At 40.8% G+C, this 26,975-nt stretch overlaps 1 protein-coding gene and 1 pseudogene across 4 annotated transcripts in view; both read left to right on the top strand.

Moving 5' to 3' along the window:
- The window catches only part of AKAP7 (A-kinase anchoring protein 7), a 166,182-nt gene that overhangs the window by 92,601 nt on the left and 46,606 nt on the right, over positions 1-26,975 (top strand). For all 4 annotated transcript variants that reach the window (XM_037842762.1, XM_037842765.1, XM_037842766.1 and 1 more), the window contains exon 7: positions 25,310-25,457. In XM_037842762.1, coding sequence (XP_037698690.1) covers positions 25,310-25,457 — 148 coding nt within the window. The remainder of the gene's footprint in view (positions 1-25,309; positions 25,458-26,975) is intronic.
- On the top strand, positions 3,903-6,575 carry LOC119539322 (annotated as a pseudogene).

The following is a 26,975-nucleotide window of genomic DNA, read 5'->3' as shown; positions in this document are numbered from 1 at the left end:
AGGGGATGTGCTGGGTAGAGGAGAAAGCAAGAGAGAGTCCATTCATTACTGTCTCCAGGAGGTGTAACAGGATATTCTGTGGTAGTGCCTGAATTGATATTTTCCCACCAGCTGGTTCCTGGCATTGTTTTATGCAGTGAGCCCCTGAAAAACCTTAATCCATGCTGATTTAAAAAGAAAAAGATGCAAAACTGAAACCATAGTTGGTCAGTTCATGAAGGCAAAGCATCTCATTGGTACGAAAGATCTGGGCACGCCACCACTGGGATAGTCGTGAAGGGTTGGCTTGAGGATTTCCAGTGGCATTGAATGCTGGGTGCAGAAGTCTGTGGCATTGCCTCAGAAGTAACCAGAAGCCTGATGGGGCAACCAAAAGTTCTGTAGACAGTGTTCAGAATTTGAAAATAGATACCCTAAAATTTCCTGATATGCAACTTTGTCTTCCACAGCATAGCACTCTGGTTCCCCAGTTAGAGAATTCAGTTGAGTTTAAGGATAGATTGTGGGAAACAGAAAGCTTTTCTTGACAATTACATGTTTTTCTGACACAGGAAGACTTTTAATCAGTGGGTCAATTTTGCATATTTTTAGTTTCATGAAATTTTAGTTCCATGAAATTTCTTATTGCATAAGAAAATCAAAAGTAAGTTATACTAAATTTTAGAGATACTTGGATTATCACCATGCTTTCAGATTTGTAATTTTTTTCATCAAATGAATAAAGTCTCAGAAAATCTTACTAGATTCTTCTATCTCTGAAGTAGTAACTGAAGTTGAAGTTATTTGTACATTTTCCTTAGAATATATTTGTTCGATATGGTTAGTCTGCTTCTTGTTCAGCATCATGCTTTTTATAGTGTATCCTTTTGGATTTACTTTTGTCTTTGAATTACTTTTGTCTTTGAATGACCTTGTGTTTCTGATTTAAACATTGTGAACAACTGGTTGGTTTGAAGTGTGTACTAACACTGGGTGGCAGAAAAAGACCAGTTTTAAATCATGCAAGCATTTTAAGGCCGATTTAGAGCCCCTTAAAATAAGTGTGATCTTTTAATGGACAGATACATTGTTTTTGAGCATAAATTATTTTCTGGGCTTCTTAGATATCTTCCCTGATTGATAACTCTTTCAAATCACTCAGAACTTAAACTAATGAAAATATGATTTTCTCATTGACACTTCCTTGCAGCAGCATTTCTGAGTCAGACAATGAGAGAACTTTATAAACAGAAGCAATGATCTTCTTTGAAAATTCTAGCTGCTGTTTTCACTTGGATGGTTTGTGTTGAGTGTGGAATCTGATATGCATAGCCAGGCTGGGTGGTGGTGACTAGACCATGTGATGATGCTGAGGGGAAGGGGGAAGAGGATATAGGGCAATTATCAGTGAGAGGGGCAATGGGAAGTGGAAAAGGAAAGTGTATGAACGAAAGTTCTGTTCTAGTGGTACCATTAAGGGGAAGTTCCAGTTCCTGAATTGTTTGATGATTGAATATGTAAGACCAAGGTTGTAATTAAAAATTTCCACACTTGGTTGGCTGAATCCCAACCTTCCCCAGCCAGGACTCCCTGCTGTCATCTTTCCTCACCCTCTACCATTATTTACAGTTAGGTGTCTGTCAGGTAGCACATTTTCTCAGGATTTGGGTCATTGCCCTTGTATAGTTTGGGTGTCATTCGCTTTCTTGGTTCTGCATGATAATGAGCCTAGACTTGGGAGCCCTAGGATATTCCCTCTGTAAGGAGTCTTGGTAATAAATTTGAAGAGCATGGGTTTTCTTGTTTTAGCTCTGTTGGTTGGCCCTGGACAAGTCTTATAGCCTCTCTTGAGCTCTGTTTATCACAGTGAAAGGAAGGGCTTGATCTAAGTGACCCTTGACTCCCTGTGCTCTTCTGGAATGTCTGTAAGGTTAGCATTTTTGGCAAATAGGCTCCTTTGCCTTCACAGAGAGATTTGTATTTTGACCTCAGCTTGGCTTTCTTGTTTGGATGGAAGGAGAATCACAGAATGGAGAAAGGTCTTCAAGTACTTCTAGGAGCTTGATGGCAATTTAGGTCTAAATCTTTCCACGTCCTCTTGAAAACCATACAGAGTAACAAAGACAGGGGAAAAAGATCATAAGCTACATCTTTAGTGAAACTAGGAGGTAGAGAAATTCCGTGACTTCCAAATCATGTGCAAGTATGGCCCAGAAGCACCGAGGCCAGCAGGATGTGAATGTGAAGCTCCTTCTGGGTGGAGAAAAATGCAGAGTAAGGAAAAGGCCTGTGGTGACAGAGCTCAGAAGTCACCCACGACTTTCACACTCAGAGTCCGAGTTCCCCACTGGGAGGATTACGAAGAAAAGTGGGAAGTGGGGCCTGGGGGACGATCTCAGGAAGCACCACCTTCAGAACACAGGGGGACGGACCTTCAGCTGTGGTGAAGGAGCTCAGGGCTGGTTGGTCAAACCCTTAGATCTGGAGGCCGAGCAGGCAGGTTCCGGTGGGGCCCACCTTTTAAAGAATAATCCATCACTGCGGCAGTGAGGAGAGAAGCCTGAAAGAGGACCTTGTCACCTCCTCCATCTCACCCCTGAAAGAGGGATCAGTGAGCCTTTGTCATTCCAGACAAAAGCCTCTCTTCAAAAATGTCCTTGATACGAGAGAAAGCAGATTGTCTCAGCAACCTATTCTCGAAGCTCCAAATGCCAAATGGCTCAATTATGTACTATTGTTAGTTGTTTTTGAGTCACTTTTCATATGATCAGCTGCATTTAGGTCCTAGACTACAGTATGGAATTCTTGGATTTTTTTTTTTTTTTTTGGTTAAAATCAGTAAATAAATAAAACACAACCACATACCTCCTATTGTTTTAATGGCTTCTAAAAAAATTCAGTGAACTCTGATGTGAGATGGGATTGTAATTTCTTCTGAGGTATTCTAGGTGCTATTGGTCAACTCTGTCATCCAGTGTGTGCCTAGGGTATGATTCATAACAAGCAACTTCACTTGTGTTTCTAATGCACTTTACAACCTTGTGCCTTCGGGTTGTCTATTTACCATATACTGGAAAAAAAAGCCTGAATAAATAAGTTTACAATTGCTTAACAATTGGAAATGGTACCTACAAAGGTTAACCTGCCTCAGTATTCATTTGGAACCTTTACTTTAAATGTCTTCAAAAATTGAAACATATGGGGAGCAGTGAACAGAAAGCTAAATTATTTTAAGGGGGGGGAATTCTAGGAAATGACTAAGGAAGAGTCAGGACCATGATTCTGCTAGAGGTTTTGAAAACTTTGAAAATTCTAGAAGAAATGACACAGTAAACCTTATGCTAAATGTACATACAGTGGAGTGGAGATTAGAAGCAAGTATCTTCATCAGCATTTCCTGCCATTTTTCTCTCAGAACACCTCTTAGGGTTTTATGTGAGTCAAGCATTCTGTGATCAGATGAATATTAACAATGCTGGCTTAAATACAATTAATCCGAGTTTTAATTTCGGGACTTCTTGGAATCTATGAAATGCTGATATTCATTGTGAAGCTCAGGAGTGTTCAACACCAAGGGTTATTGTTTTGCTCTCAGTCATGGGTCATCTGTGGCAATTTCCACGTTGTTTTCACTCAGAACCTGGGCTGGGCAGCCTCCCTCTAAGATGGTGCTGGTCTCCTGTCGGAGGGGAGAGATGGCGAACGACATGCCGAGTCCTAAAGCGTCCTTCCTGCTCAAGTTTCCGTAACCAAAGCTGGTCCTATGGTCCCTTCTGAGTTCAGAAGGCAGGACAGTAACCCTCTTGCAGGAAGGGGCGCCACACGACGGGCAGTGAAGATTCTCAGTAGTCCACCTCAGCACTGTTTCCTCAGTGAATTCGGCAAGCAGGTCCTTTTTCACTGACCACCGTGTAAGCGTCAGTGTTCGGTAAGGTGGTTTAAGAAATGCTGATCTTCATAATTCAGGTGTAAATATTTTTACTTCAAACATCCAGATTTTGTTGGCATTTTTATGTATTTTCTGCCATTTTTATCCATAGACATTCTGATTTAAATATAATTAAGAAAGTTTTAGAAGATGCACTAATGAAGTATCCAAGTTTATTAAAATTGCATGTGTTTGCCTTAACTGTATTCAAATATAAATGTTCTATCTCAAGTGTTACTATTAGTGATAGTAACACTTTTTTCCTCACGAGGAGGCGGCCCGCGAGATCCGCCGCTTCAGGTTCTCCTTCGGCAGCGAGCCCCCCGCCGGAGCCGAGCCCGAGGCCTGCCCGTGGCCCTGCGAGCGGCTGCTGCGCCGAGTGACCTCCGTGTTCCCGGGGCTGCAGCCCGGAGGCTTCGTGGCGCACTACCGCGATGAAGAAGCGGACCTGGTCGCCTTTTGCAGCGACGAGGACCTGACGATGGCAATGTTCTGTATGTGGGATGACACCTTCCGCGTTTATATTAAAGAGAAGAGAGAGTGTTGGCGGGACCACCAGCCCCCGGCTGCTCAGGAGGCGCCCTGCAGCCTGGTGCACCCCAGCGTGATCTGCGACGGCTGCGACGGGCCCGTGGTGGGGACCCGCTGCAAGTGCACCGTCTGCCCCGACTACAACCTGTGCTCGGCCTGCGAGGAGAGGGGCCTGCATCCGGAGCACGGCAAGCTGGCCTTCCCCAGTCCCCTGGGGCAGCTCTCCGAGGGCCTTTTGCATGGCCGCTGGCTCCCGGAGCTGAAACATGGGCACGTCCAGTAGCCGGGCTGGGAGATGGGCCCCCGGGGAACTGGAGCCCACGGCCTCGGGTGGGAGAGGCCCACCTGGGCCCCGTGGCGGAGTCAGCTGCTGCCCCCCCAGAGGATTCCAGTGTCCATTTCCTGAAGAACGTAGGAGAAAGTGTGGCAGCTGCACTCAGCCTCTTGGGCATCAAGGTGGATACCGATGTGGAACACGAAAGGAAAAGAAACCGCCTTACATCCATCTCTCAAGAAGGTTCAGCATGGGAAAAGTGCAGCGCTCAGCCAAGCAGCTGCTCCTCTGACCCCAGCAAACCTGAGGGGAGTGTGGAGGCCACGGTGCAGTCCCTGGCAGAGCAGGAACTGGCAGAGTCTGGTAACTGTTCCGGAGGGGATGATGACTGGACTCACCTGTCCTCAAAGGAAGTGGACCCATCCACGGGTGAACTCCAGTCTCTCCAGATGCCGGACTCTGAGGGTCCGAGCTCCCTGGGCCCATCCCAGGAAGGACCCATGGGGCTGAAGGAAGCTGCATTGTACCCGCATCTCCCACCAGAGGCTGACCCCTGGCTGATCGAGTCGCTTTCTCACATGCTGTCCATGGGCTTCTCCCGCGAAGGCGGCTGGCTCACCCGGCTCCTGCAGACCAAGAACTATGACATCAGCGCCGCTCTGGACACCATCCAGTATGTGCAGTGCCCCCCGCCATTGTGACAGCTCTGCCCACCCGCTCCACCTTCTTTCTTTCGCCTCGTAGTTGTTGAGTTAGTGTAGACCAGCAGCTTCCCTAAGGCTAGCTTCTCTGCATTCTTCCGGAATCTGGGGTGAGAGGCATGAAGCCATGTAGGGCAGTAGACAGGTGCCGTGAGGGGAGCAGTGTGTGCTGTGACAGGAGGGAGCACATGGAGGCCATCTGAGAACCAAACCAGCACCGAGCTCACTGCAGGGGCCCTGGCCAGGAGATCCCAAGGGCATGCTGTGCCAGGCTCCCCTTCTCCCCTCCCTGCCGGGACTACACCAGCAGTCCAGAACACAGCTTTCCTAACGACCACCTGCTTTTTCATGTTTTTTACATGACTAACAGAATGCTGACATTTAGTTGATTATCCACTGGAAACCTGATCTATGCTCTAATCTTAGATAGCATACTGCCAACATTTCCCCAGGAGAAGAGGATGGCTGTCCTGGAGCAAGTGCGGGGGACAGAGAAGGGAAGTCAGGAGAGGATGGCCCAAGGACAGAGGGGTCTGCTTGGGAATAATGGCTACTAAGGGGAAGTCTGAGGTGGTTGTCACGGAGTACTGCTTCCTTGTTTCATAACCACTTATTCTCTCATTTCCAAATGCCAACTGCTTCTAAAATAAAATCTCGTTGTAGCCAAAAAAAAAAAAAGTCATTTTTATGCATTTTGCAACCTCCATTGGTTGATAATTAATTTAATTTTCCCAGTAAAGTACAGATTGGAGCATTGCGATCTTGTAGGAAACTGGTAACCCCTCACAATAGATTGATTATGGATTAAAGGTAAACTAGAACATATGGTCAAGAAAGGGGATATTTTATCCAAAATAGTGTTGATACAGAATTATTTAATTTTTTAAATTAAGTTGCTTGTAGGTAATTTATGACCCACTTGAATAATCACATAAAAGCAAAGCAGCTGATATTATTTGGATGGCAAAATTTTTCTATCACTGAAAAGGGTAGCCAGGCACACTGGCAGGCCAGCTCTTGTTAATTATAATTAACTGTATAATAGAATAAGATAAAGTTATATTTTCCCAGAGAGTCTCACTTAGATTTGAGGAGAAACTAAGGCTGTAATCTGAAACTACAGCTAGTTCACATTGGACTTCTACTTCTGTTCCTAAATATGAGCCGGTTTATGTGACCATTCACAGAATCTTGTTGTCTCAAGGACAGATACCTTAAAAATAGAATATTACTAATTCTTTGAATTACAAAATTGCTCAGCTCTTTTTCAGTTGGTTACTCCAGTAAATTAAAAGGAAAAAAAAAAACGTTACCAGCCTCTTTGCCAGGGCCAAACTCCACATTACATGTAGCTGGAGACCTAACAAAATTGGCTGATAGCACTGGCTCCATCGGCTACAGGAACTGCAGGTGGTTCCTGCAGTAGGTGTTCTGCCTCTGACACCTATCTGATGGCAGCGTTTTCACTGTCGGCAAAGTTTGTGACACCACTTCAAAGGCCTGTCCATAAGGCCTCCTAATACAACTGTGTTTTTATGCTGCCCTCTATCAGAGGGACTGAGCATGAAAGTACTTGTGTTTCTTCCTTCAGGTACGTGGCTGTTGTTGAATTTGATTATAATAACTCCTTTATTTGGGACATGATGTTTCTTTCGTAGTAGTTTCAGGTTTGGTCCCCAGCAGCACTATGGGATCCTTGCTCAGCTGTGGTGAGGGAGAATGTGCTGCATGAGCTCCTCCAGTGGCCCTGCACTGTTAGCAATGTCCCCTTCCCATCCTGACTCTTTCTGCTTCTCATTGCTTGTCCCCTTAAGTGCCACCTTCCTTCCCCTCACTCTCCCTGACCTATCCTGACAGTCAGACAATGGTAAACAGAGTACTTTGTGCTCTTGGACTTCCAGCACAGGTAGCGCTAGACTTAATTCAGTGGGTTGAGTGGTCATCTGGGAATGAGCTGGATGGAAGGGGAATCATGCCAGATGGACTTCTGAACAAGTTGTAATCTTCCGTCATGCATGTCCCTACTGGGAGGTATCTCACATGTACAAATTAAGGGTGGGCTGGGCGTGGAGGGGGGTGATATCAGTTGTGGTCAGTCCAGCTTTCCTGGGGCCCAGACCACCCTGATGGCTCACACTGGGCCATAGTAAGTAAGGATGATGCCAAAGTCTATAATTTTTTGCATGTGTTATCCTAAGATACCAATTCTTTGCTTCTTGTTCTGTTTTTCTTAACTTTTTTTGTGTATGGGGGGGTGCCTACCAAATCCACTGCTTATTTTGTCAGTCTAGAAATACTTCTTGAACTTTTGAAATGATCCTTTAATTTCTAAAATCTCTAAAAGAGAGAGCTGTTTGAAAATTGCTGACTGCGCTCTTTTACAGTTCTTTTAAAAATTTTTTTAATTTAATTTTTTAATTTGAAAATTATTTATCAAATAAAAAAAATTTCCAAACAAAATAAAGCAAAGCAATAGGAAAAACAATTAAAAAAACAGTACCTTTTTGAAGCATTATGTAATCCAAAATTTAGATATATGCTGAGTCTGAGTTCATTGGAAAAACTGTGTAAGACCTGTAATTCCACACTTCAACAGTATACAAAGGGGAGATTTCACACAATTAAATGTGTGATTACGTTTGAAAAGTGGACAAAAGAAAGTTTCCATTGTGTGCTATGTATAAAATTGTTCTAAATAGCAAAGTGTGTCATATTAAAAAAACTATCGTTGGATACATTTCTTGACCTAATTAGTAAAGGACATAGGTACACACCTAAAGAGAAAAACATTCATTTTGTTAAAGGGCTTCATGTGATTCCCAGGTCATATGTGTAATAACCGGTCCATACCCAGCTGTTGGCTTTTTTCCTACCAAACCAGGGACCATTTCCAGCCAAATAAGGTGAAATAGCTCATGTCACACTGAGTGCCTTTCTTCCTTGTTCCATTCCCTAACTTTTAGCACGTTCATCTCTTTCTAGTGTTGTTATTTCTTCCCACTTCCTTGCTTAGTTCCTTCAGCTGTCAGGGCCTCTTCCTGTGTTAGGTGGGGGCTCCTGCCCTAGGTGTATAGAAACGCACCTGAGCAGTTGGAAGAGGATGGGTTAGTGGAGCTGTGAAGTAAGGTGATCTGTTGAGAGTGGTGTGTGTGTGTGTGTGTGTGTGTGTGTGTGTGTGTGTGTGTGTGTGTGAAGACAAGGAAACTGACCAGTTCGTAAGAAAGTGGGAAAAGAAACAGGAGTAGATGTAGAAGAGCAGGGTGAGCTGTGAAAACGCTCTAGGTCTTTCTTGCTTAAAATTTCAGTGCTACAGTTAGTACTATCTATGGAAGCAATTAAAGTACTTTGCCAGTGTGTAGTCCCTTTGGCACTGTCTAGGTATTTAAACTCTCATTTAGACTGCACTTGAGGCTACAGTTAGGTCTGAAGTTCTGTCTATAATCTAACCCAATTTAGGTGAATGGTTCCATACTTTTGCCCTGGAGGCTTTTTATAAAACCAGAACGTGTTCTACCACAATGTAAATGTGCTGTTGCATGTAGGCTACTGGTATAGGACACAGTAAAATTGTTTGCTAGGATTTTTCTATGAACTTATTTCTGAATGCTCTTCTACAGAGCAGCCTCACTCTTCTCTGTTTCATTGTTGAAATCCTGAATAATGCTTGCTGGCACTACTTAATTTTGGGAAATACTGATTAGAAGGGAGAGCTGTTGCATCCTAGGAGGAAAACAGTAGATTAAGTTGTAATTGTGTAGGTTATATTTGATGAAAAATCTCAAGGTGAGATATATTTTATGTTTTATCTTTAGTTTATAGAAATAAAATGGCTATGTCAGTGAATTCAGGACAACACATACCAAAGAGCAAAACATTAGAAAACGGATGCAGTAGGGAAGAGGAGGCTGTAGTGTGTTGACACTTGAGAGACCACAAAATTGTGATGAGCCAAGAACACAGCTGGAGTTTGACCAAGATGGGGAGAACCAGCTGAGCCTGAGCCTCACAGGGGTGACTGGTGGATGTTTCAGCTATAGGCCCCTTCTTTGTTTCATTATAGGAAGGAAAGCCACATGCAAATACAATCACAGCTAAGTGGCCAAATAGCATGTGGTCTCTGAGGGGGAACTTAGGAGAGGTTTACTGGGCAGACAAAGAATGAGTTGATAAGTGAACAGGCTGAGTTGTAAATAAGGAGTTATATTGTTCCAGTACTTATTGTACTGAACTTTCAGGCTTGACAGATTCTTGAGCACCATCGACCTGCCATCTCTCCAGCTAACGTGGCTGTGGTCAGTATAAATTATCTAAACTTCTGTGGACTGAAGCCATGCTTCTTCCTCTGTTCTACTTGATGGCCAGTACTCATGCACGGAAAGCCGGGACCAGGAAGCAGTGCAGCATTTTCTCCTGTGCTTTTGTAAAGTAACTTGCAGTATTAGCACTTGTATCACCTTCCTCTGTGACTGCTTCCTTTGCCACTTGATGCAAACAAGGAGCACCAAGCTCACCCCAGATATTAGGACAGCCAGATGGAGGTGTTCATGGTAGACTAAAAGCCTGTATCTCAGGATAGATCGACCAAGATAGCAGCATAAGATGCTCCAGGGTGCTGTTGCCCCCCAGAATCTTTGAACAACTAGTAAAAACTGGCAGAGCCATCTTCCTCAAAACTCCAGAAAATAGTTAAAGGGTTGTAGTAACTGGACCAGTACTGAATCAAGAAAATGCAGCTTTAAAAATGGTAAGAGACATTTGTGGCATGCTGGCTGGCCTCTCCCCTGTGTGATGTAGAGCCAGCCTGCACTCCTGTTGTGGGTTGTTCTAGGGGGAGCACAGTAACCCCTATGTACTTAGTGGGATTTATGTTATTGCTACTGATCTACTGAGTGGCAGGCAGAAAGACTGAACCAGGAAACTCATCTCTGGCTTGCCTTCCCAGAACTTGCCCTGCAGAAAGAAGCAAATTGCAGAAAGCTAAAGCAGTGGAAGCACAGTAAAAGTGGCCCTGGGCAAAGGATTACTAGCTTTAAGACATACAATAGAGTACCTTGGAGGGGGGAAGGATGTCTATTTCATAGAGAGTAGAGGGTGCATTTGAATTCCTTGTAAATGAGCAAGCACAGCCCCAGGATAAGACATAGGTTCAGAGAAAAAAAAAGAGGAGGACCCTAAACTTCACTTTCATTTTGGGTTGATCATCTTGATAGGAAGGCTAAATTCTGAAAGACAGCACTAGCCAACACAGACCCAATTTGAAAAGACTGTGAAAGGTATGTTTTGCTATTTTAGTTTGTTTTTATTAGCTCGTGGCACTCAAGTAAATCTCTTTCATATGACTAGCTGGATAAAAACTTAAGGAACAGATAGGTCGGGGACTAAATCCCAGAGTTATTAACACATTAAAATATTGCAATGTACAGTGTGCAACAAAAGATTACAGGATGAACAAAGAAACAGGAAATGATGGCCCATCCAAAGGGACAAGATAAAAATTCAGAAACCATCAATGAAGAATACCAGACTTTGGACATACCAGACTTTAAAAAGACTTTACATGGGGAGTCGGGCAAGATGGCGGCATAGAGAGGAGTGGAAGCTAAGTAGTCCCCCTGGAACAACTACAAAAAACCAGAAACAACTAGTAAATAATCCAGAATAACTGCGGGGGGACAAACGAGACCATCCATTCATCATACACCAGCCTGAATTGGGAGGAATGCCCGAGAACACAGCATAAAATCTGTAAGTAAAACCTGTGGAACCAGGTCGGGAGACCCCCTCCCCCATAGCCCAAGCTGTGGAGCCGCGTGGTGCCACAGAGAAGCTCTCTCCCAGCAAGCGAATACAGCTCAGCTGAGCTCCAACTGGGGTTTTAAGTAGCGAGCGTGAACTGCTCACTACAGGTACGCAGCCCCAAAAAACAGACAGAGGCTTTGGGTGACGACTGACCTGGGAGAGCCGGAGGGTTGCCTTGGACTGGGTCTGAAGGGGACTACCTGTTTCTTTTTTGGCTCAGTGGAGAAAGCCCCAGTCATTTTCAGTTTCCAGGGCTGTGACTCTGGGAAGGGTGGAGACACCACAAGCAGAGAGCGAGACCATTGAAATGCTAATGACCTCCACCCGAGGGGTCTGTCTTCTCTAGGAGGAAAGGGGTGGGGCCCTTTCCATTCAGAACCAGACCCCAGAGCCTGGGGGAACACGGCCATACCTCCTCACACCAGTCAAGAATTATAGGCTAACAGGCATCACCTGCTGGGCAGAAAAGCACAGTGACCCAAGTCATCAAAGGGTGGAGCAATTTTCTAAGACACACCCGCAGGGAAACCAGATACTGAATATTTCTTCCCTCTGGGACCTGAGCCTGTTCTGGTCTGAGAAAACCTGATTTGGATAACCAAGGAAACCATGCCTAGACAACAGAAAATTACAACCTACACGAAGAAAAACAAAGTTATGGCCCAGTCAAAGGAACAAACGTACACTTCAACTGAGATAGAGGAATTTAAACAACTAATGCTAAATCAATTCAAAAAGTTTAGAGAAGATATTGCAAAAGAGATAGAGGCTGTAAAGGAAGAACTGGACATATATACAGCAGAAATCAAAAGTTCAAAAAACCTACTAGTAGAATCTATGGAAATGAAAAGCACAACACAAGAGATGAAAGACACAATGGAAACATAGAACAGCAGATCTCAAGAGGCAGAAGAAAACACTCAGGAACTGGAGAACAAAACACCTGAAAGCCTACACGCAAAGGAGCAGATGGAGAAAAGAATAAAAAAATATGAGCAACGTCTCTGGGAACTCAAGGATGAAACAAAGTATAATAATGTACGTATCATTGGTGTCCCAGAAGGAGAAGAGAAGGGAAAGGGGGCAGAAGCAATAATAGAGGAAATAATTAATGAAAATTTCCCATCTCTTATGAAAGACATAAAATTACAGATCCAAGAAGCGCAGCGTACTCCAAACAGAAGAGATATGAAGAGGCCTCTGCCAAGACACTTAATAATCAGATTATCAAATGTCAAAGACAAAGAGAGAATCCTGAAAGCAGCAAGAGAAAAGCAATCCATTACATACAAAGGAAGCTTAATAAGACTATGTGCGGATCTCTCAGCAGAAACCATGGAGGCAAGAAGGAAGTGGTGTGATATATTTAAGATACTGAAAGAGAAAAACCACCAACCAAGAATCCTGTATCCAGCAAAGCTGTCCTTCAAATATGAGGGAGAGCTCAAAATATTTTCTGACAAACAGACAATGAGAGACTTTGTGAACAAGACACCTGCCCTACAGGAAATACTAAAGGGAGCACTACAGGGTGATAGAAGACAGGAGTGTGTGGTTTGGAACACAATTTTGGGAGATGGTAGCACAACAATGTAAGTACACTGAACAAAGGTAACTATGAATACGGTTGAGAGAGAAAGATGGGGAGCATGTGAGACACCACAAGAAAGGAGGACAGATAACGACTGGGACTGTGTAACTTGGTGAAATCTAGAGTATTCAACAATTGTGATAAAATGTACAAATATGTTGTTTTACGAGGGAGAACAAGCAAATGTCAACCTTGCAAGGTGTTAAAAATGGGGAGGCATTGGGGGAGGGATGCAATCAGCATAAACTAGAGACTGTAACTAATAGAATCATTGTATTATGTTTCCTTTAATGTAACAAAGGTGATATACCAAGGTGAATGCAGATAAGAGGGGGGGATAGGGGAGGCATGTTAGACACTTGACATTGGTGGTATTGTCTGATTCTTTATTCTACTTTGATTTAAGGTTATTTTTCCTTTTGCTGCTTCCTAGCTGTCATTTTTTTTGTTTCCTCTTTCTTTTGCCTCTCTACCTTCTTTGACTCTCCCTCCTGCCTTGTGGAAGAAATGTAGATGCTCTTGCTTAGTATGAGCAGAACGTTCAATTAGGATGAACTTAAATGTTTGGAAATGAACAGGGGTGTTGGTAGCAAGATGTGAGAATAACTAACAGCGCCGAATGGTGTGTGAATGAGGTGGAAAGGGGAAGCTCAGAGTCATATATGTCACCAGAAGGAAAGTTGGAGGTGAAAAGATGGAAATGTATAAAACTGAATCCTATGGTGGGCAATGTCCATGATCAACTGTACAAATACTAGAAATCACTTCATGAACCAGAACAAATGTATGACAATACAATTAGAAGTTAATAATAGAGGAGCATATAGGGAAGAACTATATACCTATTACAAACTATATACTACAGTTAGTAGTATTTCAACATTTTTTCATAAAGAGTAACAAACGTACTATATCAATACTAGGAGTCAACAATTGAGGGGGGTTGGTTAGGGATAGGGGAGGTTTAGAGTTTCCTTTTCTTTTTTTCTTTTTTCATCTTTCACTTTATTTCTTGTCTGGAGTAATGAAAAGTTTCTAAAAATTGAACAAAAATTAAGTGTGATGGATGCACAGCTGTATGAGGGTACCCAGGGGCAAGTGATTGTACACTTTGGATCTTTGGATAATTGTATGGTATCTGAACAATCTCAATAAAAATGGAAAAAAAAAATTAACTGTGGTGATGAATGCACAACTATATAATGATACAGTGGATAACTGTATACTTTGGATGATTGTATAGTATGTGAATATATCTCAATAAAATTAAATTAAAAAAAGACTTTACATGGCATGTTGGAAGCAATGCAGTTATTTTAGTTTATTTGTTTTTCTTATTCCTTTGTTTTGTTTTGTTTGAATTTTTTTTTTTTTTTTAAGGTTTAAAAATTTGGTTGACTTTATTTATGTGAATATATTTTGGGCTCTGTATTCTGTTTCATTGATCTATGTTTATCCTATTGCCAATATCACACTCTCTTGATTACTGTAGTTTTTTTTTTTTTTAATCTTCATTTTATTGAGATATATTCACATACCACGCAGTCATACAAAACAAATCGTACTTTCGATTGTTTACAGTACCATTACATAGTTGTACATTCATCACCTAAAATCAATCCCTGACACCTTCATTAGCACACACACAAAAATAAGAAGAATAATAATTAGAGTGAAAAAGAGCAATTGAAGTAAAAAAGAACACTGGGTACCTTTGTCTGTTTGTTTCCTTCCCCTGTTTTTCTACTCATCCATCCATAAACTAGACAAAGTGGAGTGTGGTCCTTATGGCTTTCCCAATCCCATTGTCACCCCTAATAAGCTACATTTTTATACAACTGTCTTCGAGATTCATGGGTTCTGGGTTGTAGTTTGATAGTTTCGGCTATCCACCACCAGCTACCCCAATTCTTTAGAACCTGAAAAGGGTTGTCTAAAGTGTGCATAAGAGTGCCCACCAGAGTGACCTCTCGGCTCCTTTTGGAATCTCTCTGCCACTGAAGCTTATTTCATTTCCTTTCACATCCCCATTTTGGTCAAGAAGATGTTCTCCGTCCCACGATGCCTGGTCTACATTCCTCCCCGGGAGTCATATTCCACGTTGCCAGGGAGATTCACTCCCCTGGGTGTCTGATCCCACGTAGGGGGGAGGGCAGTGATATCACCTTTCAAGTTGGCTTAGCCAGAGAGAGAGGGCCACATCTGAGCAACAAAGAGGCATTCGGGAGGAGGCTCTTAGGCACAACCATAGGGAGGCCTAGCCTCTCCTTTGCAGCAACCGTCTTCCCAAGGGTAAAACTTATGGTAGAGGGCTCAACCCATCAAACCACCAGTCCCCTATGTCTGTGGTCATGTTAGCAACCATGGAGGTGGGGTAGGCGAATACCCTTGCATTCTCCACAGACTCCTCAAGGGGGCACTACATCTTTTGTTTTCCTTGTTTTTCTTTCTTTTTTTTTTTTTTAACTTTCACTTCTTTTTTAAATCAACTGTATGAAAAAAAAGTTAAAAAGAAAACAAACATACAATAAAAGAACATTTAAAAATTTTTTTTGATAAATAAAAAAAAAAGACTATGAAAATGTCAGTTTGCTCAAGGAGATAAAGGAAAACATGGAGAAAGAAGTAAAGGGTTATCAAGAAAACAATGTATAAGCAATATAAAAATCCAAGTAAAGAGATAGGAATTTGTAAAAGGAACCAAACAGAAATACTGGAGTTGAAGACCCCAATAACTAAAATGAAAAATTCCCTAGAGGGTTTCAACAGCAGATTGGTGCTGACAAGAAAGAATTGGTGAACTTGAAGAAAGACGATTGAAATAACTCAGGCTAAGGGGCAGAAAGAAAAGAGTATGAAAACAAGTGAACAGAGCCTAAGAGACTGTGGGACACCATCAAGTGTACCAATATATGCATAATGGAAGTCCCAAAGGAGGAGAGGGAGAGAAAGGGGCAGAAGGAATATTTAAAGAAATAATGGCAGAAAACTTCCTGAATTTAATGAAAGACATAAACACACACCTTTGAGAAACCCAATGAACTCCAAACAGGACAGACTTGAAGAGAATCATACCCAGACACATAGTAGCATAGTAGTCAAAATGTTGAATGCCGAGGACAAGGAAAGAGTTCTGAAAGGATTTATAATATCCAGAATATATAAAGAAATCCTGCAACTAAACAACAAAAAGACAAACAACCCACTTAAAAAGACTTGAATAGACATTTCTCCAAAGAAGATACGTAAATGGCCAAAAAGCACGTAAAAAGTTGTACACCATCATTAGCCATTAGAGAAATGCAAATCAAAACCACAAGGAGATACCATTTCACACCCACTAGAATGGCTACTGTGTAAAAAAATAGAAAATAACAAGTTGTTGAAGGGTATGCTGGTTTGAATGTATTATGTCCCCCAAAACACCTTTACCTTTGATGTAATCTTGTGTGGGCAGACTTATCAGTGTTAATTAGATTGTAATTCTTTGAGTGTTTCCATGGAGATGGGACCCACCCAATTGTGGATGATGACTCTGATTGGATGATTTCCATGGAGGTGTGGTCCCGCCCATTCAGTATGGGCCTTGATTAGTTTAATAGAGCACTATGTAAGCTCAGACAGAAGGAGCGAGCTTGAGCTTACTACAGCCAAGAGGGACACTCTGAAGAATGCACAGGAGCTGAGAGAGGAACTGTAGTTTACAGAGACATTTTGAAGATGGCCTTTGAAAGCAGACTTTTGCTCCAGAGAGGCTAGGAGAGGACGAACACTCCAAGAGCAACTGAGAGTGACATTTTGGAAAGAAGCTGAAGCTTAGAGAGGAACGTCCTGGGAGAAAGCCATTTTGAAATCAGAACTTGGAGCAGCTGTCAGCCACGTGCCTTCCCAGCTAACAGAGGTTTTCTGGATGCCATTGACCATCCTTCAGTGAAGGTACCCTGTTGTTGGACACATTATGGCCTTAAGACTGTAACTGTGTAACCAAATAAAACCCCTTTATAAAAGCCAGTTCATTTCTGGTATTTTGTATTCCGGCAGCATTAGCAAACTAGAACAGAAGGGATGTGGAGAAAGAGGAAAACTTGTCCCTTATTGATGGGAAGGTAAAATGGTGGAGCTACTGTGGAAAACAGTTTGGCGGTTCCTCAGAACATTAAACATAGAATTACCATATGACCTGGCAATCCCACTTCTAGGTATATATTCCATAGAATTGAAAGCAGGGACTCAAACAGGTATTTTTACACTGATACTCAAAGCAGTACTCAAAGTGGAAAATACCCTTTTCTATCAACAGATGAATGGACAAACAAAATGTACCTACACACAATGGAATATTACTCAGCTGTGAAAAGGAATGAGGTTCTGGTAGATGTGACAAAATGGATGAAACTTGAGGACATCATATTGAGTGAAATAAGCCATAGTTGATACGATATACAGTAAGATCATATTGTATGATCTTGGTGATTAAATAATTGCTGTAAGCAAACTCATAGAGTCAGAAACTAGAATACAGGTTACCAGTGGCTGGGGAGGGTCTAGGGAATGGGGAGTTAATGCTTAATTGATGCAGAGTTTCTGTTTGGAGTGATTGGAAAGTTTTGGCAATGGATGATGGTAATGGTGGTGGTGATGGTAGCACAATATTGTGAATGTAATTAACACTGCTGAATTATATATTTGAATGTGGTTAAAAGGGGAAATTTTAGGTTGAATATATGTTACTAGAGTTAAAATTAAAAAAAATAGGACTGTACAAAACAGTGAACCCTAGTGTAAATTACAGAATATAATAGTATGATTATAATATAGTTTCATCAGTTGCAACAAAGGGGCCTCACTAATGCAAAGTGGTAATAATAGGGAAAACTAGGTATGAGAGGGAGTTATATACGAACTCTGTATTCTCTGCATGATCTCTCTGTAAATCTACAACTTCTCTAATTAAAACAATATATTTAAAAACTGGGGAAGAAAGCCTATAGCTCTAGCAGCTGTGTTTCTATTTTTTATTTGCTTATAGGTGTACTATTGTAAATGTTAGATAAAATGCTAGAGTAAAGAGTTTCTATTCTTTCTTTTCCTGAAGTCTCAAGATTAAATGAGGTGGGAGTGCTGAAAGCAAGTTTATAAATAGAGAGGAGATGGCCTTTCTAAAAAAACCCATGGTGAGCTGTATAGGTGCTTCAGTATAAAGTAAAAGGAAAGGTTGAGAAATATTGTATATTCAAATAAAGAGCTGGTCTAGAAGACTCAGAAATATCTCTGCCAGCATTTTGCTTGATTATTGAGATCTAATAGTATAAATGTAAGAATTTATTTTACAGCCTGGGTTTTCTGGGTAATTTTTCTATGTATAATTAGTATCTCTGAATGTTTTCTCATCTCTTTCTATGAAGTTCATTTACTATGGAAATATAATTATCACTTGATTTATTAACATTAATGGAGCATATTATAGGCAGGTGTTTTAGAATGCTAGAGATACCCAAAGTAATTTTTATGTTGGTTGTAGAAATATGATAGTATATACAATTATATTTTAAGAATGATTAGTGTTCTTAGAATTTTAACATTTTAAAGTAAATAGTAAAGAGTTTGAAAATCATCATTCTGTTCCTCTTTTCAATTTATCTGTGTTCTCCACTTACCTTGAATCCCGAATCCAAGCTCTGCCATTTACTAGCTGTGTATTCTTTGGTGAGTGACCTGATTTTTCTGCTTCACTTCTTTATCTGGAGATAATGAGTGCCAATCTCATGGGGGGATCGTATTACTAGTTAATAAAAGTGTTTATAGAGTGGTGCCTGAACGCAGTAACGACTATGTAAGTATTTTCTATTATTGTTATTTTACAGAAGACGGAAAGCATCAATTATTTTTTCATATCCATCCAAGACTGCATTGCAGTTGTCTTTTCTGTTGTTCTTCACTCCCTACTTTTCCATATACAGACCCACTGAGGAGCACGAGGCCCGTGTCAGGGCCCGGCCTGGCGGGAACCCGCTTGCTCCGAGGGACCCTAGCCTGGCCTGGGCCCCGGGACGGCCACGGCGGGAGGAGGCGCAAGGGCTGCGGGCGGCGCGGGCCGGGTGCGGAACGCTGAGTGTGGAATCCGCGCCCATCGCGGGGCTGATTGGCCGCGGCGGCCAAGGCTCGTTGCCCTCCAGCCCTTCCCGATTAGGCTCGGGTGGAACGGAGGCCGAGTGGACAGGGCTCGGTTACCCCGAGTGAGGGGGCTGAGGGAGGGCTGCAGCTGGCACCGGGGGAACCCAGTGCTGTGTACCGGGAGCAAGAGGCAACTACAGAGTGCAAATCATAGCAACACCGGTTTGCGCAAAGGAGAAGGGCTCACTGAGAACTTTAACCTAAGATTTGCCTCAGTTAAGCCCCACATCAACATATAATCCTTTTGTAACTTTGAGTCACCAATGTCGATGTTTTAATTAGGGGCAGTGATCACTAAAAATATCCACTAAAAAAACAATTTATACCACAAAAAAGAAATGTAACTTTTCCATTTATGAAAATGAGTGTAAAAGATGCCCACCCCTCTTTAACCAGCTGTTGCCCAATTGGACCAGCTGGGTTGGTTTAGCTCTTGCTTTATCCTCTTCATTTTGGCCTCAGGTCATTTCTTTGGGCATGACAGGAATAGAGTATAGGGAAACTCAGCAGAACCCCAGTACAGGCAGGCTTACCCTCCCAGAAAGACAAGCAGTTTCTCCATCTGAGATTCAGCTCGTTTATACTTGATCACAGAAGTTGTAATTATCATTAATAAGATAAGAATACTAAGAAAATATCTTTTGTTACAAAAGGTCCTCACCTTCATAATATAAGTGACGTTCCATTATTCCTTTTGCCACAGTAACTTTATGATAGAATTTAAAGATCAATAATATGTTCTTTATCTTTCAGAACCTTACATGAATGATTTTCTCATTCAGATTTTTAACTAGTATGAATTTTCAGTTTGTCACTCTCTCTACTTCTCATGCTGCAAATAGATTGAATGCATCCTAATGTAAGTCTGAGTCTTCTTTGGTATGTATTAAGTTATGCGTACCTTTTTAGCAAAATGTAAATGGTATGCTTTTACCTTTTGTAAGAGGGAGTGCTCCTGTGGAAATAATTTCCGTACTTCTCAGATGCAGCCATCAGATGACTCATCGTGCTTTCAAGGGTAATTTTCCTGCTGCTGGCCATTCAGGTGCCAAGTTAAAATCAAGAGTGAAGTTCCTCATGGTTTCATGGTACATTGCGCCAAAGGTTATCAGGGGACTTTGGACATCACCATTAATTATCCCTGAACTATGCTGAAGGGAAGTTAACACTTCAGTCCTCTAAAGAGTCATCAAGGCAATCTTGATAACTTCTGTTTGATGTTTTTTTTGCCCCTAATTTATTGTTTCAAAGCCTGATTTCCAGTGGTTAACTTCTGTTTTCTCTTTCAATGTTATGTTGCATAATTGATACTTTAGATATGTTAGGTACAATTATGAATGCGAAGCTCTTAAAAACATACCCTGTTCCTGTTAGGTTCAAGGCAAAAATAACTTTCAAACAAAGTACTAGACTGTCACCAAGCATATTCAGAATTCCAGGGTTGTGACACCCTTAGCATGGTTTGTTGAAGGTGCCCCACTATCGTTTCTCTACATTGAAATAATCCTGACTCTCAGCCTTCACAGGCCATGTTTTCCTGCCTCTAACCATTTTTGTGAGTTTCCTCAAGCTCTCCTACCATGTTATATCTCCATCCATCTTTAAATGACAGAGTGCCTTGGACAGGGTTTGGCCTGTGAGCAAGGGAAGCAGAATAATCTGGGGATCCAAAACATGAAAATAATGACATCACCCAGCCTTTTTAGCTTTAAAATATAATTTTGAAGAATGATGTGTCTGGGACGATTTTGGCAACCCAAGAGATCCATTTGGAAAATTGCAGCCGCCTTCTTTATCTTACCCAAAATGATAACCAATATTGGTGTACTCATTTATTTTCTCAGCACCATAGTGCTTTCTTTTATTATAAAAGGAAAATGCCTCCTGCTGGAGCTGAATGTTAAGACTAATTCAGATAGATTTTACTAGAAAAGAAATATATCTCCAAACAAAAAATTCTCTAGAGAATAGAGATCATGCTAATGTTGTAATATATCAGACAAAGCAGATTCGTATTTATTTCTAGATTCTTTGTTATTGAAGATGTTTCTGATTAGGGAATATGATTTCAGTGCCTCCTAAGGCTTCCTGGCTCTGAGAACCACAGCTCTGTCTATAAATTATGAGTTCAAGATTATTCCATTTCACTGTGTAAAAAATTAACTCCCTAAGACTTATGTTGGAAGTTGTCTGTGAAGAACTCTTGCAGAATATTTCATGCTTGCTTTTTGCTAAAATGAAATTAATTAGCCTAAAAGAATAGAGCCCTCTTATGATTCCCTTGTTTCTTATTTAAAAAGAAAACAAAAGAATGACTTCTTACAAAAATGAAATGGAGATTTCAGTGGCTAGCCAGTACTGGAATTGGTATGTTGAAAACCGAGGACCCTTCTTTGCCTGCTAAGTTATCACTGGTGCTCTCTGTCTGGTCTGTTGTCCCTACCCCACACCCCAACACACACACACAAATGAAAAAGCACTTAAAGGAGAAGTCAGAATGGTCAGGTTCCATTTTCCCAGAACTTTTTATTCTTCCAGTCTTACCTCTCCTGAAATTACTCCCTTAAGGTTCCTTGACACTAATTATGGTTATATACGTATTATGGCATTTACTCTCAGTCACTGTTTTAAGCATGATCTTTAAATTTGCTCATTTAGTCCACATAACAACAACTGAATGTAGATATGGCTATTAACCTCATTTTACAGATGAGGAAACACAGCTGTAGAGGGGACTGGAACCCAAGCATCTGCTGCTCTGCAGCCTGAAGCACCGCTGCCTCTCAGAGGCACCCCAGCTTACCAAGTCAAAAGATGCCCATTTGGTTTTCATTCCTGCACAGCTGAATGAGCAGCACTTGACCTTGTCAGCTCTGCTGTTCTAGAAACTTCATCCTCCTTTGCATTTGTAATGGACATTTGTTGAGCTCTGCTCTCTGCGAAGCTTTGGGTATATTTCAGGGAATAAAAAACAGACAAGACAGACAGTGAAAAATAAACATAATGAGGAAATTAAATCATATGTTAGAAGATGATAAGTGCCCTGGAGAAATATTCATCAATACATATGAAGAGGAGGGTGGAGAGCATTTAGGAAACCTCTTGGAGCAGGAATACAAACTAAACGGGGTAGTCAGGGTAGGCCCTATTGACAAGGTGACATTGGAGTAAGGAGTGAAAGGAAATGGGGCCGGTGGTGGTGTGGAGAGCCGTGAGGATTTCTGGGGGAAGAATATTCCAGGAGGAGGGAACAGGCAGTACAAATGCCCTGAGGTGGGCATGAGCTTGGCTTGTTCAAGGAATAGCAAGGAGGCCACGGGGGCTGGAGAGGGCAAGGGCAGGGCCTGTCGGCCATTGTGAGGACCCTGGCTCTTGCTTGAGAGAAACGGGGACCCTTTGGGGGGTTTTGAGCAGAGGAGTGACCTGAGGTGGTTTATGATTTTGCAGGATCTCGGCAGGGGAGGCAGGGGTTGGGAGATAGCCAGGAGGCCCGTGGTAACCCACGGTGCTGGGACCAGGGTGGGGCCGGGGAGTGGTGAGAATGGAGACGTTTGGAGGTAGAGCCAGCATGAAAGCGGGGAGTTGAGGGCTCCCCCAGAGTGTTTAGCCTGAGTGACTAGAGCAGAGTTCCTGTTCATGAGACAGCAGGCTGCGAGGGGAGCAGTGAGGGAGGGGGATCCAGAACTTGGGTTTTTTTGTTTTTGTTTTTTGTATTAAAGAAGTTGTGGGTTTACAGAAAAATCATGCATAAAATACCAAGTCCTCCATTATACCACCCAATTATAACCACCAATTATTAACACCTTGTACGTTTGTTACAATTCATGAAAGAACATTTATAGCTACAGTCCATCATTTACAACAGGGCTCACTGTGTTGTACAGTCCTATTTTTTTAAAATTTTTATCCTAGTAACATATATACAGCCTAGAATTTCCCTTTTTAGCTACTTTCACTTGTATAATTCAGTGCTGTTAGTTATGTTCACAGTGTTGTGCTAAAAACCAGTCACACTATGAACCAAACTCTTAATTCAGTTTAGTCAACTTTCTGTCTAATTAAACTTGTAATAAACAGCTTTGAGGTGATGTTTACTCCACAGTCCCACCTTGCTCAGGAAGTTCTTACACTCGTTTTAGACAGGTGTGATTTGGTTAGAGTTTGAGGCCTCCCGTTTCATCATCGCAGACATTCTTCTTTCACTCACCTTACTGACTCCCATGCAATAGTGAGATGTCTAATTACCTAAAAAAAATGAGCCTTTGTTTTTTCTATGATAGCTTTTCTCTGTTTGTATGTGGCTGTTCTATTCTTACTCATGCCATTATGTTCTTCTGCATGTTCTCTTCCACCTTTCTCCTGATGTTCTTGATATTTCTGTTCCTCTATGACTTCTCTTCATAGTGAAGTCCTGTGGCTTTGGCTCCCTTGGCTGCCAGTGGGTCCACTTTGCACCCTATCCCCATCCCCCGCTAGTCGATCCCTTACCGCTGCTTCTGGAATTTGAATTAAAGGTACATGCTGATGTGTGATTTGGGAGGAGTCTTACTTTATGATATAAATCTCTGTCATATATACTTGCCAGCCATGCCAGAAAGATCCCCTACTTCCCACAGGGAAGAAAATAAAAGAAATGCTGTTTGTGCTGTGCTTTCTGTCTTTCTCATTTAAGAGGATCGTCCCAGGAATTTCTGCCACGGTTACGAATAAAAGCTGGTGGTAGTTTTTAACTACTCCCAACCCAGCTCTTTCTTCTGATTTCACTATTCTGTTAATGCTGTTGCTATGCTATATATTTAAGGATCAAAATCTAAACATTAAAAAGTTATAATCCCTGTAAAGAAAAAAAAAACCCTTACAAAAACAACCCAAAGTAAACAAAAATGAAGGGTGCATGTACATTAAAGTGACATAGATCATTACATATGACAAGTAAAGAGCTAATATCCTTAAGTATAACTAGTTCTTAAAATTTAATATGTACCCACAGGTATGTTCATCATAGTGTTGAACATTGTATTAAAAATTGGAAGTGACCTAGATGTCCAACAATAAAGAATTAGATGAATGTATTATGCTGTCTTCATATAATGGAGTGCTATGGAGACAAATATGTTGCAGACCTGTACCTTATTTATTGACCTGACATATTCAGAGAAAAAAAAAGGCTGGCTATTAAACAGTACTCGTGGCACAACCACATTCCTATAAGAAAGAAAAAAGTACTTTGTATTTTCATAGGAAAAGTAAAATGCACAAAAGAATTATTATAGTAGCAATTTGGGATAATTTATTTTTTTTGTTTTGATTTCCCTATTTTTAAGTTTTTTCTAAATAACATAGTTTTTGTCAATAAAAAGGAAAAGTATGTGTTATAATTATACTTTAGTAAAATTTACATAAATATAATCCAAAAATAATACATATGTATGCGTAGAAAAAAGACCTGAAGGATATAGACACCATGGCGTTTATTTGTTATATATAAATAGCAGGATTATAAATGGTGTTTTTTTCCTCTTTTCAACATTATTCATATTTTCTAATTTTTAACAAGTATTGGCAAGGTAATATAAAAATTATAAATTAAAACAAAAAGTTCATACATGGTCAGCCAGTAAACCCACCCTGGAAAGTATTGTACCTTCATCTTCCCCACCCCGTATGGGGATAGGCAACTAGGCTGCAAGGCCAGTGAATTGTATACGTGAGGGAGAGTTGTTCTTTCCATGTTTTGGGAAACTATGGGACATCCCACTGTAATTTTTCAACAACCAGCTGTTTCTGCTGTGAAAGTGCTGAGAATAAGGAGGGACAAATAGTGAAGAACTTGGAGGATTCACTGACCTTTCTCCCTGCCATTCAAATAACCTTTAATTCTCTTTCAGTGTGATTCTTGCATAAAGAGTTTAAAAATTGCATGTATCTTATTAGAACACTTTTCACACTATAAAATGTTAAGATCCATATCACTTTGTTTTTAAGTTCACCCATTTCTTGGTTGTTATTGGAGGTGATTATTCTTTTCCTTGGTACCTCAAATTTCTACTTGATATATTTTATTGATTCTGAAGCTTAAGTATGTGAAGGCTTAATGCTGTCAACTTCAGACCCAAGACTCTCAATGACAGCTTCTTTATACGACTCATCCGAGGCAAGGAAGCTTTAACAGTGACTTTACTACAATGTTGTGGGATTCATTTTCGCGTGCCAGTAGGCAGTACTTTATGCCCAAATGTAATATTAGGCTCCAAGAAAGTGATATAAACATGAACTGGCTGCCTGAGTGAAATGATTGATTGATTGATGTGATTTTGTTTTCTCATTTCAAGGGAGTGAAAACAATAGACCCTGACTTCTATGAAAAATTTGTCAATCATAGATTTGGAGAAGAAATATTTTATCGTATAGATCTTTGCTCCATGTTGAAGAAAAAACAAAGTACTGGTTATTATCACTGTGAGTCTTCAATTGTGATTGGTGAGTGCCATTTAAAAATATTTGTTGTCTTTATTTTTATTTCTTTACAATCACTTTATTTGACAAATATTTAGGGCTGATAGTATATGGTTTTCTCAATATGTTTTCCTGAATATCATATTTTTGTTATAATACAAGGTTTTGTAGAACGTTTTTAGTATTTTTATTAATCAATCAAGATTTTAATGCCTATAGATTTTATACTTCTGTGTTGTATGTAAATTATAATGAAGGCTTGAAATGTTGATTCAGAATTCATTTCAGTTTGATTTTATGTTATGAATTTGAAGAAAACATTTGCTCCAGGGTAGCCTGATGTGAGCACACCATTCCACACTAGGGATTTTCATGTGTGCTCCTTGTCATGAGGAATAGAATGAGCCAGGCCAGGAAGTTTCCCTAGGAGAAGAGAAAGTGTTGGTGGTTTGCAAAAACTGACGTCCTTAAGTTTCTTCCCAAGGAAAACATGTTTTGAGAGGAAGCAGAGATTCAGGCCTAGATGCTTCTACCATCTTATCAGGAAGGTGGCATGTGTCAAGAGAGACTCAAACAGTCTTGAAGTTTCCAGGTGGATGCTGTGTACACCAAAAGAAGATTGTAATTATAATAACACCATTCTCCAACTCTCGCAACATGAATGCATTTCCAAGGAGCCTGCTCTGTTGTGATTTAAATTTAAGATTTTAAACCAGATTCTTCTTATAAAATCATGAAATTCATGACAACCTGATTTGTATACTTTTTTTTAAAGTAACATGGAAATACTCAAAGAAAATAAATGTGTTTAACTATTTGAGAATCTTCAGCCAAGATAGTCTCTTCCACATCAGCTTGAAGAAAATCTATGGAAATACGCATCCTAAAGGAACCGTAATACTTAATGACCTTTATTAAAACATTTAAAAATGTTCAAGACACAATTTTTTTTTTCCAAATCCTCATTAGAGATCTTCAGAGAAATCATCATTTTATCTCCAAAGATCTTAGCTATTTTTAAACAGTAGATACTCAGTATCTTCATTTGAATTTTGTCTTCAGATATATTTCTAGTCTATTTTAAGGAGGATTTTTGTGTTTTGAGAATTTTTGTAAGAGAGCTGTCTTCCATCCAAGTTTTGACGAGGACCAGACATTTCTCTTTGTGTAATACAGGTTTTGGCTCGCTCTCCATTTCTTCTGTGTTTAAAGGCCAACCTTGAAAGAGAACTTGGCGCCTTTTTGCCTGTCACACTCCCATTAAAACAAAAAAGCAAACAAGCAATGTAGATTTTATTGAAGATGTTGTGGGAAAGGTGTTATACGGCTTATGCTTTCTGTCACCAAAATTGCCATTAGACAGGTCTGTTCAACGTACCTCAAATCACTCTGTTCCAGCAACTGTTCTTTTATTGTTCTTTTCCAGCCCAGTCTTGGAACTTCCTCTTATTCTGGGCAATTTCTGTAGATCTTTCCTTCAGGCTTCTTTATCTCTTACCATTTTCTAATTCAGAACAATTTAGCTGCTTTCAGATTGCTCCA

The sequence above is a fragment of the Choloepus didactylus genome, chromosome 7 (assembly GCF_015220235.1).
Source record: "Choloepus didactylus isolate mChoDid1 chromosome 7, mChoDid1.pri, whole genome shotgun sequence".
NCBI lineage: Eukaryota > Metazoa > Chordata > Mammalia > Pilosa > Megalonychidae > Choloepus > Choloepus didactylus.
The sequence above is the reverse complement of the archived record's forward strand: the minus strand, read 5'-3'. Positions and strand labels throughout refer to the sequence as shown.